Raw genomic sequence first — 19,356 nt, 5'->3', positions numbered from 1 at the left:
ACAGTGCGGCACTCCCTCAATGCTGACCCTCTGACAGTGCGGCACTCCCTCAGTACTGACCCTCTGACAGTGCTGCACTCCCTCAGTACTGACCCTCTGACAGTGCGGCACTCCCTCAGTACTGACCCTCTGACAGTGCGGCACTCCCTCAGTTCTGACCCTCTGACAGTGCGGCACTCCCTCTGACAGTGCGGTGCTCCCTCAGTACTGACCCTCTGACAGTGCAGCACTCCCCCTTCTGACCGTTCGACAGTCTGGCGCTCCCTCAGGGCTGACCCCCTGACAGCGCGGCAGTTCCTCAGTGCTGACCCTCGAATAGTGCGGCACTCCCTCAGTACTGACCCTCTGACAGTGCGGCAGTTCCTCAGTGCTGACCCTCGAATAGTGCGGCACTCCCTCAGTACTGACCCTCTGACAGTGCAGCACTCCCTCAGCACTGACCCTCTGACAGTGCTGCACTCCCTCAGTACTGACCCTCTGACAGTGCGGCACTCCCTCAGTACTGACCCTCTGACAGTGCGGCACTCCCTCAGTTCTGACCCTCTGACAGTGCGGCACTCCCTCTGACAGTGCGGTGCTCCCTCAGTACTGACCCTCTGACAGTGCGGCACTCCCTCAGTACTGACCCTCTGACAGTGCGGCACTCCCTCAGTTCTGACCCTCTGACAGTGCGGCACTCCCTCTGACAGTGCGGTGCTCCCTCAGTACTGACCCTCTGACAGTGCCGCACTCCCTCTTCTGACCGTTCGACAGTCTGGCGCTCCCTCAGGACTGACCCCCTGACAGCGCGGCACTCCCTCAGTACTGACCCGCTGTCAATGTAGCAATTCCTCAATACTGACCCTCTGACAGTGCAGCACTCCCTCACTATCAACCGTCTAGCAGTGCGGCACTCCCTCAATACTGACCCTCTGACAGTGGGGCACTCTCTCAGTTCTGACCCTCTGACAGTGCAGCACTCCCTCAGTACTGAACCTCTGACAGTGCAGCACTCCCTCAGCACTGACCCTCTGACAGTGGGGCACTCCCTCTGTACTGACCCTCTGAAAATACGGCATTCCCTCAGTACTGACCCTCTGACAATGCACCTCTCCCTCAGTACTGACCCTCTGACAGTGCGGCACTCCCTCAGTACTGACCCTCTGACTGTGCGGCACCCCCTCAGTCCTGGCCCTCTGACAGTGGGGCACTCCCTCTGTACTGACCCTCTGAAAATACGGCATTCCCTCAGTACTGACCCTCTGACAATGCACCTCTCCCTTAGTACTGACCCTCTGACAGTGCGGCACCCCCTCAGTCCTGGCCCTCTGACAGTGCAGCACTCCCCCTGACAGTGCAGTGCTCCCTCAGGACAGACCCTCTGACAGTGCGGCACTCACTCAGCACTGACTCTCTGACAGTGCAGCACGCCCTCAGTACTGACCCTCTGACAGTGCAGCTCTCCCTCAGTACTGACCCTCTGACAGTGCGGCACTCCCTCAGTACTGACCCTTTGACAGTGCGGCACTCCCTCAGTACTGATCCTCTGACAGTGCGGCACTCCCTCAGTACTGACCCTTTCACAATGCAGCACTCCCTCAGCTCTGACCCTCTGACAGTGCGGCACTCCCTGAGTACTGACCCTCCCACAGTGCGGCACCCCCTCAGTCCTGACCCTCTGACAGTGCAGCACACCCTCTGGCAGTGCGGTGCTCCCTCAGTACAGACCCTCTCACAGTGCGGCAGTCCGTCAGTACTGACCCTTTGACAGTGCATCACTCCCTCAGTACTGACTCTCTGACAGTGCGGCACTCCCTCTGTAGTGACCCTCTGGGAGTGCGGCACTCCCTCAGTACTGACCCTCTGACAGTGCAGCACTCCCTCAGTACTGAACCTCTGACAGTGCAGCACTCCCTCAGTACTGACCCTCTGACAGTGCAGCACTCCCTCAGTACTGACCCTCTGACAGTGCGGCACTCCCTCAGTACTGACCCTCTGACAGTGCGGCACTCCCTCAGTACTGACCCTCTGACAGTGCAGCACTCCCTCAGTACTGACCCTCTGACAGTGCGGCACTCCCACAGTACTGACCCTCTGACAGTGCAGCACTCCCTCTGACAGTGCGGTGCTCCCTCTGACAGTGAGCCACTCCCTCAGCACTGACCCTCTGACAGTGCAGCACTCTCAGCACTGACCCTCCCACAGGGCTGCACTCCCTCAGTACTGACCCTCTGACAGTAAGGCACTCTCTCAGTACTGACCCTCTGACAGTAAGGCACTCTCTCAGTACTGACCCTCTGACAGTGCGGCACTCCCTCAGTACTGACCCTCTGACAGTGCAGCACTCTCTCAGTACTGACCCTCTGACAGTGCGGCAGTTCCTCAGTGCTGACCCTCGAATAGTGCGGCACTCCCTCAGTACTGACCCTCTGACAGTGCGGCACTCCCTCAGTACTGACCCTCTGACAGTGCAGCACTCCCTCAGCACTGACCCTCTGACAGTGCGACACTCCCTCAGCACTGACCCTCTGACAGTGCAGCACTCCCTCAGCACTGACCCTCTGACAGTGCGACACTCCCTCAGTACTGACCCTCTGACTGTGCGGCACCCCCTCAGTCCTGGCCCTCTGACAGTGCAGCACTCCCCCTGACAGTGCAGTGCTCCCTCAGCACAGACCCTCTGACAGTGCGGCTCTCCCTCAGTACTGTCCCTCTGACAATACGGCACTCACTCAGTACTGACCCTCTCACAGTGCAGCTCTCCCTCAGTACTGACCCTCTCTCAGTGCGGCACTCTCTCAGTACTGACCCTCTGACAGTAAGGCACTCCCTCGGCACTGACCCTCTGACAGTGCGGCACTCCCTCAGCACTGACCCTCTGACAGTGCGGCACTCCCTCAGTACTGACCCTCTGACAGTGCAGCACTCCCTCAGTACTGACCCTCTGACAGTGCGGCACTCTCTCAGCACTGACCCTCTCACAGTGCAGCTCACCTTGAGTACTGATCCTCTGACAGTGTGGCACTCCCTCTGGACTGACCCTCTGACAGTGCGGCACTCTCTCTGTACTGACCCTCTGACAGTACGGCATTCCCTCAGTGCTGACCCTCTGACAGTGCGGCACTCACTCAGCACTGACCCTCCCACAGTGCAGCACTCACTCAGCACAGACCCTGCCACAGTGCGGCACCCCATCAGTCCTGACCCTCTGACAGTGCAGCACTCCCTCTGGCAGTGCGGTGCTCCCTCAGTACTGACCCTCTAACAGTGCGGCACTCCCTCAGTGCTGACCCTTTGACAGTGCATCACTCCCTCTGTACTGACTCTCTGACAGTGCGGCACTTCCTCTGTACTGAACCTCTGACAGTGCGGCACTCCCTCAGTACTGACCCTCTGACAGTGCAGCACTCCCTCTTCTGACCCTCTGACAGTCTGGCGCTCCCTCAGGACTGACCCCCTGACAGCGCGGCACTCCCTCACTATCAACCGTCTTGCAGTGCGGCACTCCCTCAGTACTGACCCTCTGACAGTGAGGCACTCCCTCAGCACTGACCCTCTGACAATGCGGCACTCCCTCAGTACTGACCCTCTGACAGTGCAGCACTCCCTCAGTACTGACTCTCTGACAGTGCGGCACTCCCTCATTACTGACCGTCTGACAGTGCGGCACCCCCTCAGTACTGACCCTCTGACAGTCTGGCACTCCCTCAGGACTGACCCCCTGACAGCGCGGCACTCCCTCTGTGCTGACCCTCTGTCAACGTAGCACTTCCTCAATACTGACCCTCTGACAGTGCGGCACTCCCTCTGTGCTGACCCTCTGTCAACGTAGCACTTCCTCAGTACTGACCCTCTGACAGTGCGGCCCTCCCTCAATGCTGACCCTCTGACAGTGCGGCACTCCCTCAATGCTGACCCTCTGACAGTGCGGCACTCCCTCAGTACTGACCCTCTGACAGTGCTGCACTCCCTCAGTACTGACCCTCTGACAGTGCGGCACTCCCTCAGTACTGACCCTCTGACAGTGCGGCACTCCCTCAGTTCTGACCCTCTGACAGTGCGGCACTCCCTCTGACAGTGCGGTGCTCCCTCAGTACTGACCCTCTGACAGTGCAGCACTCCCTCTTCTGACCGTTCGACAGTCTGGCGCTCCCTCAGGACTGACCCCCTGACAGCGCGGCAGTTCCTCAGTGCTGACCCTCGAATAGTGCGGCACTCCCTCAGTACTGACCCTCTGACAGTGCGGCAGTTCCTCAGTGCTGACCCTCGAATAGTGCGGCACTCCCTCAGTACTGACCCTCTGACAGTGCAGCACTCCCTCAGCACTGACCCTCTGACAGTGCTGCACTCCCTCAGTACTGACCCTCTGACAGTGCGGCACTCCCTCAGTACTGACCCTCTGACAGTGCGGCACTCCCTCAGTTCTGACCCTCTGACAGTGCGGCACTCCCTCTGACAGTGCGGTGCTCCCTCAGTACTGACCCTCTGACAGTGCGGCACTCCCTCAGTACTGACCCTCTGACAGTGCGGCACTCCCTCAGTTCTGACCCTCTGACAGTGCGGCACTCCCTCTGACAGTGCGGTGCTCCCTCAGTACTGACCCTCTGACAGTGCCGCACTCCCTCTTCTGACCGTTCGACAGTCTGGCGCTCCCTCAGGACTGACCCCCTGACAGCGCGGCACTCCCTCAGTACTGACCCGCTGTCAATGTAGCAATTCCTCAATACTGACCCTCTGACAGTGCAGCACTCCCTCACTATCAACCGTCTAGCAGTGCGGCACTCCCTCAATACTGACCCTCTGACAGTGGGGCACTCTCTCAGTTCTGACCCTCTGACAGTGCAGCACTCCCTCAGTACTGAACCTCTGACAGTGCAGCACTCCCTCAGCACTGACCCTCTGACAGTGGGGCACTCCCTCTGTACTGACCCTCTGAAAATACGGCATTCCCTCAGTACTGACCCTCTGACAATGCACCTCTCCCTCAGTACTGACCCTCTGACAGTGCGGCACTCCCTCAGTACTGACCCTCTGACTGTGCGGCACCCCCTCAGTCCTGGCCCTCTGACAGTGGGGCACTCCCTCTGTACTGACCCTCTGAAAATACGGCATTCCCTCAGTACTGACCCTCTGACAATGCACCTCTCCCTTAGTACTGACCCTCTGACAGTGCGGCACTCCCTCAGTACTGACCCTCTGACTGTGCGGCACCCCCTCAGTCCTGGCCCTCTGACAGTGCAGCACTCCCCCTGACAGTGCAGTGCTCCCTCAGGACAGACCCTCTGACAGTGCGGCTCTCCCTCAGTACTGACCCTCTGACAATACGGCACTCACTCAGCACTGACTCTCTGACAGTGCAGCACGCCCTCAGTACTGACCCTCTGACAGTGCGGCACTCACTCAGCACTGACTCTCTGACAGTGCGGCACTCCCTCAGTACTGACCCTTTGACAGTGCGGCACTCCCTCAGTACTGATCCTCTGACAGTGCGGCACTCCCTCAGTACTGACCCTTTCACAATGCAGCACTCCCTCAGCTCTGACCCTCTGACAGTGCGGCACTCCCTGAGTACTGACCCTCCCACAGTGCGGCACCCCCTCAGTCCTGACCCTCTGACAGTGCAGCACACCCTCTGGCAGTGCGGTGCTCCCTCAGTACAGACCCTCTCACAGTGCGGCAGTCCGTCAGTACTGACCCTTTGACAGTGCATCACTCCCTCAGTACTGACTCTCTGACAGTGCGGCACTCCCTCTGTAGTGACCCTCTGGGAGTGCGGCACTCCCTCAGTACTGACCCTCTGACAGTGCAGCACTCCCTCAGTACTGAACCTCTGACAGTGCAGCACTCCCTCAGTACTGACCCTCTGACAGTGCAGCACTCCCTCAGTACTGACCCTCTGACAGTGCGGCACTCCCTCAGTACTGACCCTCTGACAGTGCGGCACTCCCTCAGTACTGACCCTCTGACAGTGCAGCACTCCCTCAGTACTGACCCTCTGACAGTGCGGCACTCCCACAGTACTGACCCTCTGACAGTGCAGCACTCCCTCTGACAGTGAGCCACTCCCTCAGCACTGACCCTCTGACAGTGCGGCACTCTCAGCACTGACCCTCCCACAGGGCTGCACTCCCTCAGTACTGACCCTCTGACAGTAAGGCACTCTCTCAGTACTGACCCTCTGACAGTAAGGCACTCTCTCAGTACTGACCCTCTGACAGTGCGGCACTCCCTCAGTACTGACCCTCTGACAGTGCAGCACTCTCTCAGTACTGACCCTCTGACAGTGCGGCAGTTCCTCAGTGCTGACCCTCGAATAGTGCGGCACTCCCTCAGTACTGACCCTCTGACAGTGCAGCACTCCCTCAGCACTGACCCTCTGACAGTGCGACACTCCCTCAGTACTGACCCTCTGACAGTGCAGTACCCCCTCAGTACTGACCCTCTGACAGTGCGGCACTCCCTCAGCACTCACCCTCTGACATTAAACTCTCAGTCTCAGGCTTTATAGATCTTTAACAGCCCTTCAGTATGACTGGGCTGAAAGGCCTTACACAGTGACCTTTCCCCATCGTGCCCTGGCAGCAGCTGCTCCAAGCTTGAGTGTGTCCCTCAGCACATAATCCTGGGCAGGAGGACAATTCTTTGCACTGGAAGTTTTGGGCAGTCCAATCATCAATCTGAGCAGGAAGTGAACCTGTTGTAAAGGGGGTAACTGTGTTTTCTTGTTGCAGGGACACACCTTCCACAAACTACTCCTGCTGCTGCTCAGTGTTGTTGCTGCTGTTTCAGGTAAGAGCTGTGACTGCTGGAACATTTCAGCTCTGATCAAAGGGTGGGGGGATCAGGAATACATCTTGCTTTAAGCTGCTGTGTGAACTGTAAGTGGAGCCAATGAGGGAGTGGGCCCCGTAGCTTCACACCACACACAATGATCATCAGAGCTGAAAGGAAGGCAGCTCATGTCTTCACATTAACCCCTGTAAGGTGAACAGTGGGATCTGGACACCGAGCAACACTCAGTGACACTGGGATGGGTGCCTGGGTGGCATTGGGATGATGACTGGGTGACACTGGAATGGGTGACAGGGATCAAGTGGAACTGGGATGAGATCCTGAGCTCTGGGATCAGGAGTCTGGGACCGCACTGGGATCAAATAGAGCTGGGAATTATCTAGGAGCGTGGCGAGTCGGGTCATCAGGTTGGTGAATCCATTTGGTTTTCGGGTCAGTTTTCAGCTCCTGAGTTCCACCTCACATTGTCCACCCCCCAGTCTGTGATTTTTCTCCCAAGGGGAGGTGACCAAAATCCTGATGTGTTCTCCCAGCATGTGGACAAATGGAAAACATGTGATTGAAAGTGCTGTCCAGCTGCTCTGTGCTTACAAATATCCAGCACAAGCTGGTTTTAGTTGAAGGCCCTCAATGCCTGAGCTTTAACCTTCCCACACAAATGAAAGCAGTGAGGTATTGATCAGTGCTTCTTGTAAATCAAGCATGGCAGTGTAACCATGTGAAGCTTGGGATGTAATGTACCAGCAGGGAGGTTATATCTGTGGATAAATACTTTCAATCTTTTCCAGGTGACTCACATTTCCCAGTTTCTGGGTTCCTTGGGGAGCAGGTTGTGTTGCCTTGTACCTACAAAGGGAATGTCCCAGTCTCAGATTTACAGGTAATCTGGGGGACACCCAAACGTGAATTTTTACACAAGTTTGTCAATGGAAACGATGATTTGACACAACAAGTCCCACGGTTCAGAAACAGAACAAAGCTGTTCAGAGATCAACTGGAACAAGGAAACTGGTCAGTTCTGCTCTCGGACCTCAGGGAGTCAGACCAGAGCGAGTACGAGTGTCAGATTTACAAGAGGATTGATAAGCAAATTCACTTGGAGAAAGTTGATTCAGTCGATCTCTTTGTAACAGGTGAGAGGTTTCTATTTCAGATATTCCACATTTATGATGCAGTGACTGTATTATTAAAATTATTTCGAGTCTTTTGAACATTTCTGCAGTTGTTTCACTAGATAGACAGCGAGTAACATTGGAAGGTTTGAAATACTGTGTGATATTTTACCAAAGAATGATTGTGTGAGAGTGAGTGGTGTGGGTCACTGTTCCCTGTAACTGGTCCTTCAACTACCCAGAATTGTTATTTCTGTTTCTGAGTCTCACCGTCCTGTCCCTCAGATACGGAGTTCAACAAGGAGGTTCTATCCATTTATAAATACTTTCAATCTTTTCCAGGTGACTCGCCTGTCCCAGTTTCTGGGTTCCTTGGGGAGCAGGTTGTGCTGCCCTGTACCTACAAAGGGAATGTTACCATCTCAGATTTACTGGGAATCTGGGGAACTACCAAGGGTGATATCTTACACAGAGTGGTCAATGGAAACGATGATTTGACACAACAAGACCCACGGTTCAGAAACAGAACAAAGCTGTTCAAAGATCAACTGGAACAAGGAAACTGGTCAGTTCTGCTCTCGGACCTCAGGGAGTCAGACCAGAACCAGTATCAGTGTCAGATTTACAAGAGGACGAGTACAAGATATTATTGGGAGCAATTTGATCTCGTCTATCTCTCTGTAACAGGTGAGAGGTTTCTGTTTCAGTATGTTTCTGTATTTAATCTCTGATTTTTATGGGTTCAGTCGTGCAGTGGTTATGTTACTAGACCCGTAATCCGGAGGCCTGGTCTAATAATCCCGAGAATGTGAGTTCAAATCCCACTTTCAGAATTTACAGTCACAGAGGTTTACAGCATGGAAACAGGCCCTTCGGCCCAACTTATCCATGCCGCTCCCTTTTTTAAACCACTAAGCTTGTCCCAATTGCCAACATTTAAATTCAGTTTATTAAATAAAAATCTGGAAATATAAAGTTGGTCCCAATAAAAGTGACCATGAAGCGATTGGATTGTTGTAAAACCACAACGGGTTCACTAATCTTCTCCTTCTATGACAGTCCCTCAGGGTCGAGGATGACTTGCTTCTACTCCAGGGAGGTGGGTTCTGCAGTTGGCTGAACAGTCCAATCCTGGAGCCGCAGACTCTGCCACAGGTTTGGCAGCTGGTGTTTGATGAGATGGGCGGGTGGGTGGGACGCTCTGGATTCTGCGCTCTCTTTCCGCTGTTTACGCTTGGCCTCTGCGTGGCTCTACTCAGTGACGCTCGAGGTGACTGGTGCCTTTGCGGATGCTTCATCTCCAGTTTGTGCATTCTAAGACAAGTGGTTGGGGTGTCGGCACAGACGGCTGTGATGAGCTGTTTCTGGGGCAGGGTGAGCCGTAGGGTCATGAGCTGTTTGCTCCCCCTGCAAGGGGGGGAGGGGTGGGTTCTTTGAGACGTCTTGACCAATTTGTTTTTTATGGCAAAGCCAACACTGTAGAGACGACGGTCTTCTTTTGGAAGAAGGTGTATCCACCACCTTGGTCTTTAAGTTGGCCTCCTCCTGCCCATCGTGTCTCGCTCAGGGCGGACATGTCAATGTTGCGACGCCGGATGTTCCACCGAATCCCGAGATTTTCCACCGGACATTAGAATGAAGTTCTTGCTCTATTGTAGTGGGCTGTTTGGGTTTAAGGGGGAGTGAAGAGGGGGCGCTGTTGTTGCTCGATGTCCAGTTATCTCTATTGGAAAGCATGTATCGATGACATTGTGGGGCAGTGTGTGTGTGCAAGGAGCTGTGGGGTGACCTGGTGTGTGTGTGATTATCGGTGTCTAAACTCCCACATCCCTCCAGGACTAGAATTAACCAGGGATCTGTCTGTACTGGGGACGGTTCTGAAATACTCGGTGCTGAAGGTCTCTGCTGTTAGTTTTGTGAGTGTGTCCCAGTCTGTTAATGGCTTCATTCTGTATCTAGGACCTGGACCCTCTACTGGAGCAAGAGTTGGATTGGGAATCGGAATTCTTGTTGCTGTTTTTGTTGTTGCTGGAATTGGGATTTACATATTCCGAAAGCGACAAAGACGGTGAGTTCCAGAATGTTCCACTGTTTCCATTGGGATCCTGTTTTTGGTTTATAATGTTTGTTCAATGTTGCTGAACTCCAGAACTGTCCATTTACTGAGCTGTGAGGATGCTTCAATCCACCCTATCATTGAGCAGCGTTAACCAGTCACTTCCAGCTTGTCATCCTCTTGCTGCTGAACAGTCCCCGTGGATTGGAAAGGAGCGAATATTATCCCACTGGGAGAACCAGTGGATGAGGAATGTATCTGGGATTTCAGAAGGTATTTGATAAGGTGCCACACAATAGGTTGTTCCGCAAGACATGGGCTCAGGGGATTGGGGGTAATGTAGCATGGATTGAGGATTGGTGAGTGGACAGAAACACAGGAGGAACAATGGGTGATTTTTGGTTGGCAGGATGTAACTGGTGCTGCCGGGATCAGTGCTGGAGCCTCAGCTAATCACAATCCATGTCAGTGACTTATTACACTCCATCCCTTCATATATGTCGAAGTTTGCTGAAGATGTAACCCTGGATGGGAAAGTAAGCTGTGTGGAGGACACAAAGACACAAAGAGGACACAAAGCTATAATATGGGCAGTCTGAATTTTCCACTTTGCTGGGAAGAATGGAAAAACAGATTAGCTGGCAGACTGGAAAATGTTGGTATTCTGAAGGATTTTAGTGTCCTTGTGCGTGAATCACAGTCTCCCTGCAGGGCAAGCAGGCAATTGGGATGTTGGCACACAGACTCAAGGGGCCGAATGGCCACCTCCTGATTTTATCGTTTATTTTCTATTTTTACCAAATTTTGAATGATGTTGTTTTCCCATCTCTCACAGAATCCTATGAATGGATTATCCGACAACTCTTGCGATCTCTGAAATTCTGTGCTCTCGCACGTCCCTCGATTTCTACCGCTCCACCATTGCTGATCATACCTCCAAAAGCCTGGGCTCTAATCTCGGAAAATCCCTTCCTAAACCTTGGACTCTCTCTCCCTCCTCCACTATAATGCTCCTTTAAAACTTATCCTTCTGCCTGAATTTCTCCCTCAGTAACTCAATGTTAAATATTGTTTATCTTTCCATGAAGTATTTCTGGGTGTTCTATAAAGGTGCTATATAAATGCAAGTTGTTGTTAGTCAATCACCTCCTGCACTTTTAAAACATTCCCCTTAACCCGGACATCAGAGGATTCAGTCACTGGGAAAGCCATCTCGGATTTCCTTGTCTCACTCAATATCCACATCTCCGTGCTCACCGCCTATCCCCACACACTCCCCTCACAGTGGCAGCAGGAACTATTGCAGGGTTCTCTAACTCTATCCTCTGACCCTCCCTCTGTGGGTCAGCACAGCTCCTGTGGACTGTCCAGCTCTTGCCCGTTGCCTCCCCGATAAGCCTCCTCTCCTCTACACTCTGTGCTCCATCACCGTGCAGCTCCTGTGACCCATTTTCCAGCTGCCATTGGTACCCAGGATGTTGTGTGGAATTTAATGGGTCTGTGCTCCTGAACGGCTCCTTTACTCACCTGGCCAAAGTGTTGGATTATTTTCATGTAACCTGAACTCTGCTGTTTTTTTCCTCTCCTAGGCAACCAACCAGATACAGCATGAATCAAAATGAAACCTCTAATGATGTCCCTTTGACAGGGGAGACCTGTTAACGTGAAGCACGGGGCCTTGTGACAACAGCAGCTGAGCATCAGGATGGAGCGTCTGGAGATCTGGACGATCTGGAGGAGGGGACTGAGTGTAGGGTAACAAAGTTTGCAGACAACACAAAGATAAGTGGAAAAGTGAATCGTGTGGAGGGCGTAGAAGGTCTGCAGAGAGATTTGGACAGACTGAGTGAGTGGGCGAGGATCTGGCATATGGAGTATAACGTTAACAAATGCGAGGTTATTCACTTTGGAAGAAATAATCGCAAATTGGATTATTATCTAAATGGAAAGAAATTACAACATGCTGCTGTGCAGAGGGACCTGGGGGTCCTTGTGCATGAGACGCAAAAACCCAGTCTGCAGGTGCAACAGGTAATCAAGAAGACAAATGGGATGTTGGCCTATATCGCAAGGGGGATAGAATATAAAAGCAGAGATGTCTTGCTGCATCTGTACAGAGGATTGGTGAGGCCGCAGCTGGAATACTGTGTGCAGTATTGGTCCCCTTATTTGCGGAAGGATATATTGGCCTTGGAGGGAGTGCAGAGAAGGATCACCAGGTTGATACCAGAGATGAGGGGTGTTGATTATGAGGAGAGACTGAGCAGATTGGGTTTGTATTTGTTGGAATTTAGAAGGCTGAGGGGGGATCTTATAGAGACCTATAAGATAATGAAGGGGCTGGATAGGGTAGAGATGGAGAGATTCTTTCCACTTAGAAAGAAAACTAGAACTAGAGGGCACAGCCTCAAAATAAAGGGGGGTCAGTTTAGGACAGAGTTGAGGAGGAACTTCTTCTCTCAGAGGGTGGTGAATCTCTGGAATTCTCTGCCCACTGAAGTGGTGGAGGCTACCTCGTTGAATATGTTTAAATCACGGATAGATGGATTCCTGATCGGTAAGGGAATTGTGGGTTATAGGGATCAGGCGGGTAAGTGGAACTGATCCACTTCAGATCAGCCATGATCTTATTGAATGGCGGGGCAGGCTCGAGGGGCTAGATGGCCTACTCCTGCTCCTATTTCTTATGTTCTTATATTCCACTGTGCCACCGTGCCGTGATAACCTTCAGGAAGAACCATTGTGGAAGGGAGCCTCAAGCTTTCAGCTTCAAGAGGGAGTTTGGTCTCCATTCATGCCTGGCCAGTACGATTAGGCAATGACATCTCCACAACTTCACTGGAAGTCACTAGATTAGTATTGTTCGTTTAAACCTATGCTGAGGAACTTGTAGTGGTAGCAGAGGAAGGTAGAATCATTTGTGTGTTTTAAACAGGGTGTAGTCGTGATTTTATATTTAATTAAGAAGTGATTTGATTCAATGGGGTTGTGTCTTGTCATTCGAGGATCTCAGTCAACATGGATTACTTCTTCCACCCTCCAATCTGTAGGAACTGTTCCAGAGTTCATCGAATTTTCACAGGTGACCACAAATGCATCCAGTATTTCGAGGGCCACTTCCTTTAATACTCTGGGATGTAGATCATCAGGCCCTGCTGATTGTCAGGCTTGAACCCCATTAATTTAGCCATTTTCTTACCAATACTGATTTCCTTCAATTCCACCCTCTTGGTTCCCTAACGTCTCTGGGAGGTTATTTGTGCATTCTTTTGTGAAGAGTGAACCAAAGTATGTGTTCAATTTGTGACGATACTGTGCCTTTAAGAAATGTATTTGTATCATGGTTCTTGTGGAAGGGTATGATTAAGACCTACTTTGTTGAATCAGTATCAATCTGTCTGTTCCAGACAGTCCACATGCTGGGAATGTAGAAGGATAATTGATCCTAGATATTTGGGTATATGATTTAGCTGAGCTGATACAATTCGGTTGATTTTTTGGGTTGTCCCCAGGGGTTTTAGAGTAGGGTTTAATTAGGTTGATTGACAGGCTGAGTCATGAGTTAATGGGAGGAGCTACACTTAGACTTGGGTCTGCAAGGAGACTCTCCCTCTCTTGTGACTATAGTTTGAGACCTGCTAGAAAATAGATATCTCTCCCCAGAGGTGTTCTGGAGGCTTGAAGTCTGGCAGCCCATGCACCAGAACATAGGCCTATTGTTTGCGAACTGATTTTGAAGAGGGGTTTGTGCCTCTGAGGAATATTGCTTAAATTTCAAAAGTTCATAAGATATAGGAGCAGAATTAGGCCATTCGGCCCATTGCATCTGCTCTGCCATTCAATCATGGCTGCTATGCTCCTCGTCCCCATTTTCCTGCCTTCTCCCCATAACCCTTCAACCCATTACCAATTAAAAATCTGTCTAACTCCTCCCTAGATTTTGCTCACTGTCCCAGATCTACTGCACGTTGGGGTGGTAAGTTCCACAGATTCACAACCCTTTGGGAGAAATAGTTTCTCCTCAACTCTGTTTTAAATTTGCTGCCCCTTATCCTAAGACGATGACCTCTTGTCCTAGAATGCCCCACAAGAGGAAGCATCCGCTCCACGTCTACTTTATCCATACCTTTTATCATCTTGTAAACCTCAATTTGATCTCCCCTCATTCTTCTAAATTCCAGAGAGTACAGGCCTAAACTGTTCAATCTCTCTTCATACGACAAATCCCTCATCTCTGGAATCAATCTGGTGAAGCTCCTCTGAACTGCTTCCAATGCCACGTCTTTTCTCAAATAAGGGGACCACAACTGTGCACAGTACTCCAGGTGCAGTCTCACCAAGGCCTTGTATAGTTGCAACAGTACTTAAAAATATGAACTAATAGAGCTAAGTTAGCAGTTAAGAATTGTATCTTGTCATGATTAAGTATTTTCATTTGGTAATATGGGCGGCACGGTAGCACAGTGGTTAGCACTGCTGCTTCACAGCTCCAGGGACCTGGGTTCCATTCCCGGCTTGGGTCACTGTCTGTGCGGAGTTTGCACATTCTCCCCGTCTCTGCGTGGGTTTCCTCCGGGCGCTCCGGTTTCCTCCCACAGTCCAAAGATGTGCGAGTTAGGTTGATTGGCCATGCTAAATTGCCCCTTAGTGTCTTGAGATGCGTCGGTTAGAGGGATTAGCGGGTAAATATGTCGGGATATGGGGGTAAGGCCTGGGTGGGATTGTGGTCGGTGCAGACTCGATGGGCCAAATGGCCTCTTTCTGCACTGTAGGGTTTCTATGTTTCCAAAAGTGAAGCTAATTATTTTTGTTATATTTGTATTGTTGAAATAAAATTTGTTTCAATAAAAGCTTCCTAGTGTGTCAGTGAAGTGAAACACTGGATTCTGATAGGCTGCCGAGTCAGCTGTGTCGATTGGTCACTTGCTGTGTGAGATGGTAACTTCCAAAATTTCCCATTGATGAGTGGGAACATCAGGTAGTTTCCGATGAATTTATTAACTTGTTCTCAGTGTGGGTGATGCTGCCAGAGCTCCATTCGCTGTCAACGTTTACGTACCCTCTATTAGACACTGGAGGATGAGGTGGAAAGTGTACAAAGTTATCATTTTAAAAGTTGAGAACATATTTCTGCTCCTTTCTTTAATAAAAGGATAATTATAATAGCTGAATAATAATGTGGTTGGATTGTCAATCAGCAACATAAAGCCCAAGAGTAAAAACTGAACTATTACGGTCTTCTGTCTGCTAGTGTTTGTTTTTGGGGTGGGGAAAGTCTGTGCCACCTGAGTTTACACTGAAATTTACTACAAAAAGTAACTTGAAAATATTGTGTTCAGACAAATGACATGGTTTAAATTGAATCAGACCAAAATATTCAAACTCACTACAGTATTTTTGAGAAATATATTCCTGCCAAAGACTGCCATTACTTTATGTACAACAAATGAAATAATCTACTAGTGATTCTCTAAATCATATTTTGTGTTGTATAAAGTTTGTATTAAGGTTATCTGCTTTTCATGATCTTTCCTTTCATCGGTAAAAGGGTTAATAATCACTCAAGTTTCAAAATCACATAAGCTGCTATAAGAGAAACAGAAATCTTTATAGAAGCCAACACAGATAAACGTAAAGGACTTGAGTCTGAGAGAATTCATTAAATCAGACATCTGGACATGGGAGGAGGGAGTGATATCCATAAACACAGACACAAACTCGGACATCAATGATAACTTGGCATCAATGATGAGTTCGGTCAGCTGACATGATTTAAGTCTTCACACTGATTGGATATTATAATTAAGCAGGAATGCAATGATTGGGCCTGATTTTACCAAACGGGCGCGAAATCACGGTAAAGTTGGGCGTCGGGCCTTTAACGCGATCTGCACCTGAATACGAGCAGATCGCACCTTTACCGACACCCGATTCGGGCGTGGGTCCGGCCCACGCCCGAATCGGGCGGCCCGACGATTTAAATGCATTTGCATGTATTTAAATCGACTTAATGAACCGCGCGCCCAACTCTACCGCCAAATCCCACTTTACCGTCTTCTGGCCCGATCCGCGTCCGGGCTGTAACCGACCTGCAAAATAAAAGTCTGAAGTCGCTGCTGCAGCTTCCGAAGAGCGGGGTCAGAGACTGCAACGACTCTCTGACCCAGGTCATCCTCTGGTCGGGGCGGGAGGGGGGTGGGAGGAGGAGGAGAGGGGGTGTGACGTCTCATCCCCTGGTCGGAGTGGGGGGGGAGGAGAGGGGGTGTGACGTCTCATCCCCTGGTCGGAGTGGGGGGGGAGGAGAGGGGGTGTGACGTCTCATCCCCTGGTCGGAGTGGGGGGGGAGGAGAGGGGGTGTGACGTCTCATCCCCTGGTCGGAGTGGGGGGGGAGGAGAGGGGGTGTGACGTCTCATCCCCTGGTCGGAGTGGGGTGGGAGGAGAGGGGGTGTGACGTCTCATCCCCTGGTCGGAGTGGGGGGGGAGGAGAGGGGGTGTGACGTATCACCCCCTGGGGGGGGGGCGGGGAGGGGGTGTGATGTATCATCCTCTGGTCGGGGTGGTGGGGGGGGGGGGGGGGGGGGGGGCGGTGGGGGTCGGCTGCCAGTCTGTGGCCGATGCCTCCTGGCACCATCACTGGTACACTACCAGCCACAGATTACTCTTCCCTGCAGGGGCAAGAGAGCGGGAGAGATGGCTGTGGCTGGTAGTGTACCAGTGATGGTGTATCCCTTTACACGGTGGAATCGGCCACTGTAGAATCGGCCGGTTCTGCTTCATCTTCTTCGCGAGGAATTGCTTCATCCTGAAGGTTTGATGAAATGTATCCTAGGATTCTTTGGGAGGCGAGGGATGAGATTGCAGAGCCTTTGGCTTTGATCTTTGGGTCCTCGCTGTCCACGGGGATGGTGCCAGAGGACTGGAGAGTGGCAAATGTTGTTCCTCTGTTTAAGAAAGGGAATAGAAATGACCCTGGTAATTATAGACCGGTTAGTCTGACTTCGGTGGTTGGTAAATTGATGGAAAAGGTCCTTAGGGATGGGATTTACGACCATTTAGAAAGATGCGGATTAATCCGGGATAGTCAGCACGGATTTGTGAAGGGCAAATCGTGCCTCACAAATTTGATAGAATTTTTTGAGGAGGTAACTAGGTGTGTTGATGAAGGTAGGGCGGTTGATGTCATATACATGGATTTTAGTAAGGCGTTTGATAAGGTCCCCCATGGTCGGCTTATGATGAAAGTAAGGAGGTGTGGGATAGAGGGAAAGTTGGCCGATTGGATAGGTAACTGGCTATCTGATCGAAGACAGAGGGTGGTGGTGGATGGAAAATTTTCGGACTGGAGGCAGGTTGCTAGCGGAGTGCCGCAGGGATCGGTGCTTGGTCCTCTGCTCTTTGTGATTTTTATTAATGACTTAGAGGAGGGGGCTGAAGGGTGGATCAGTAAATTTGCTGATGACACCAAGATTGGTGGAGTAGTGGATGAGGTGGAGGGGTGTTGTAGGCTGCAAAGAGACATAGATAGGATGCAAAGCTGGGCTGAAAAATGGCAAATGGAGTTTAACCCTGATAAATGTGAGGTGATTCATTTTGGTAGGACAAATTTAAATGTGGATTACAGGGTCAAAGGTAGGGTTCTGAAGACTGTGGAGGAACAGAGAGATCTTGGGGTCCATATCCACAGATCTCTAAAGGTTGCCACTCAAGTGGATAGAGCTGTGAAGAAGGCATATAGTGTGTTAGCTTTTATTAACAGGGGGTTGGAGTTTAAGAGCCGTGGGGTTATGCTGCAACTGTACAGGACCTTGGTGAGACCGCATTTGGAATATTGTGTGCAGTTCTGGTCACCTCACTATAAGAAGGATGTGGACGCGCTGGAAAGAGTGCAGAGGAGATTTACCAGGATGCTGCCTGGTTTGGAGTGTCGGTCTTATGAGGAAAGGTTGAGGGAGCTGGGGCTGTTCTCTCTGGAGCGGAGGAGATTGAGGGGAGACTTAATAGAGGTTTATAAAATGATGAAGGGGATAGATAGAGTGAACGTTCAAAGACTATTTCCTCGGGTGGATGGAGCTATTACAAGGGGGCATAACTATAGGGTTCATGGTGGGAGATATAGGAAGGATATCAGAGGTAGGTTCTTCACGCAGAGAGTGGTTGGGGTGTGGAATGGACTGCCTGCAGTGATAGTGGAGTCAGACACTTTAGGAACATTTAAGCGGTTATTGGATAGGCACATGGAGCACACCAGGATGGTAGGGAGTGGGATAGCTTGATCTTGGTTTCAGATGAAGGTCGGCACAACATCGTGGGCCGAAGGGCCTGTTCTGTGCTGTACTGTTCTATGTTCTATGTTTCGTGGGATGGCATGGCCGCACGTCCACTCCGGCAGGAGGCATTGGCCGCAGACTGGCAGCCGACACCCCCCTCCCGACCAGAGGATGAGACATCACACCCCCTCTCCCCCCCCGCCCCCAGGGGATGATCGGTCACACCCCCTCCCCTCCCACTCCCCCCAGGGGATGATCGGTCACACCCCCTCCCCCTCCCCTCCCCCCCGACCAGAGGATGAACGTCAGAGAGCCGCTCTTTCTGCTTTTTTTTGAGCCCGGGCGCGCTCTGTCAGATTTTCTTCGAACTGCGCATGCGCAGTTCAGAGCTCCGATCGGTCCGGCAGCACTAAGGCCCGGACATGGCGCGGATTGGGCCGGAGCCGGCAAAACGCGTATGGGCGCGCTGCAAAGAGGATTCCAGGCGCGGATCTATTTGACGCCTGGATTCGGCACTTAGACTCAAAATGGTAAAATTCTCCCCATTGTGATTGGTTTTGATATCTGTATTTTACAGATGATGTAACCTTAATCAATAGCTGTGAGTGGATAGAGATAACTCCTATACCTTGATTGGTATATGTTAATTATTTGTAATTGAATTTGAAACTATATCTGCTTCTGTATTCCTGAAATCTGTATTCTGACTGGCCTTGCTGACCTTTCAGAGTCCTATAATTTAAGAATAAATCATTTTGAACTACTCTGTGACTTTGTCTGGATACTTAAGTGGAACAAAGTAATAAATACAGTAACAGGCAGGATATCAAGGAAGACCTGCAACAAACAGTCCACTATATTTAAGGGTTCCCCAGTACAGCTGTATTTGGTGGGTTCACTGTGGCAGCTTTGCGGGATTAGGAGGGTTCAGGCTTTCACCACCTTAACACTCTGGGTCACCAGCTGCTCTCTGGTGCCCATTCTGGTCAATTCCACTGTGGGGACCACCACCCCTGCAATGGGGGTGAAGATTAATGCTTTGCCCCACTTCATCTGCCCTTTCTTCAACTGCCCTAGAAAATTCCTAAGTACCTCATTGTCAATGAGGTCATTGATCAGAAGTCATGATTCCCAAATCTGTACAAAAAC

The 19,356-nt window shown here is 51.2% G+C and overlaps 1 protein-coding gene across 1 annotated transcript in view; it reads left to right on the top strand.

The window, feature by feature from the left end:
• The window catches only part of LOC144485971 (junctional adhesion molecule-like), a 45,654-nt gene extending 29,567 nt beyond the window's left edge, over positions 1-16,087 (top strand). Inside the window, exons 2-6 of the mRNA XM_078204047.1 lie at positions 6,711-6,768; positions 7,560-7,904; positions 8,226-8,570; positions 9,843-9,951; positions 11,529-16,087. Of these exons, the coding sequence (XP_078060173.1) occupies positions 6,711-6,768; positions 7,560-7,904; positions 8,226-8,570; positions 9,843-9,951; positions 11,529-11,601 (930 nt within the window). The 3' untranslated portion in view covers positions 11,602-16,087. The remainder of the gene's footprint in view (positions 1-6,710; positions 6,769-7,559; positions 7,905-8,225; positions 8,571-9,842; positions 9,952-11,528) is intronic.
• The last annotated feature ends 3,269 nt before the right edge of the window (positions 16,088-19,356 follow it).

This window comes from Mustelus asterias, unplaced genomic scaffold, assembly GCF_964213995.1.
Source record: "Mustelus asterias unplaced genomic scaffold, sMusAst1.hap1.1 HAP1_SCAFFOLD_257, whole genome shotgun sequence".
Taxonomy (NCBI): domain Eukaryota; kingdom Metazoa; phylum Chordata; class Chondrichthyes; order Carcharhiniformes; family Triakidae; genus Mustelus; species Mustelus asterias.
This window is presented reverse-complemented; position numbering and strand designations above follow the sequence as displayed.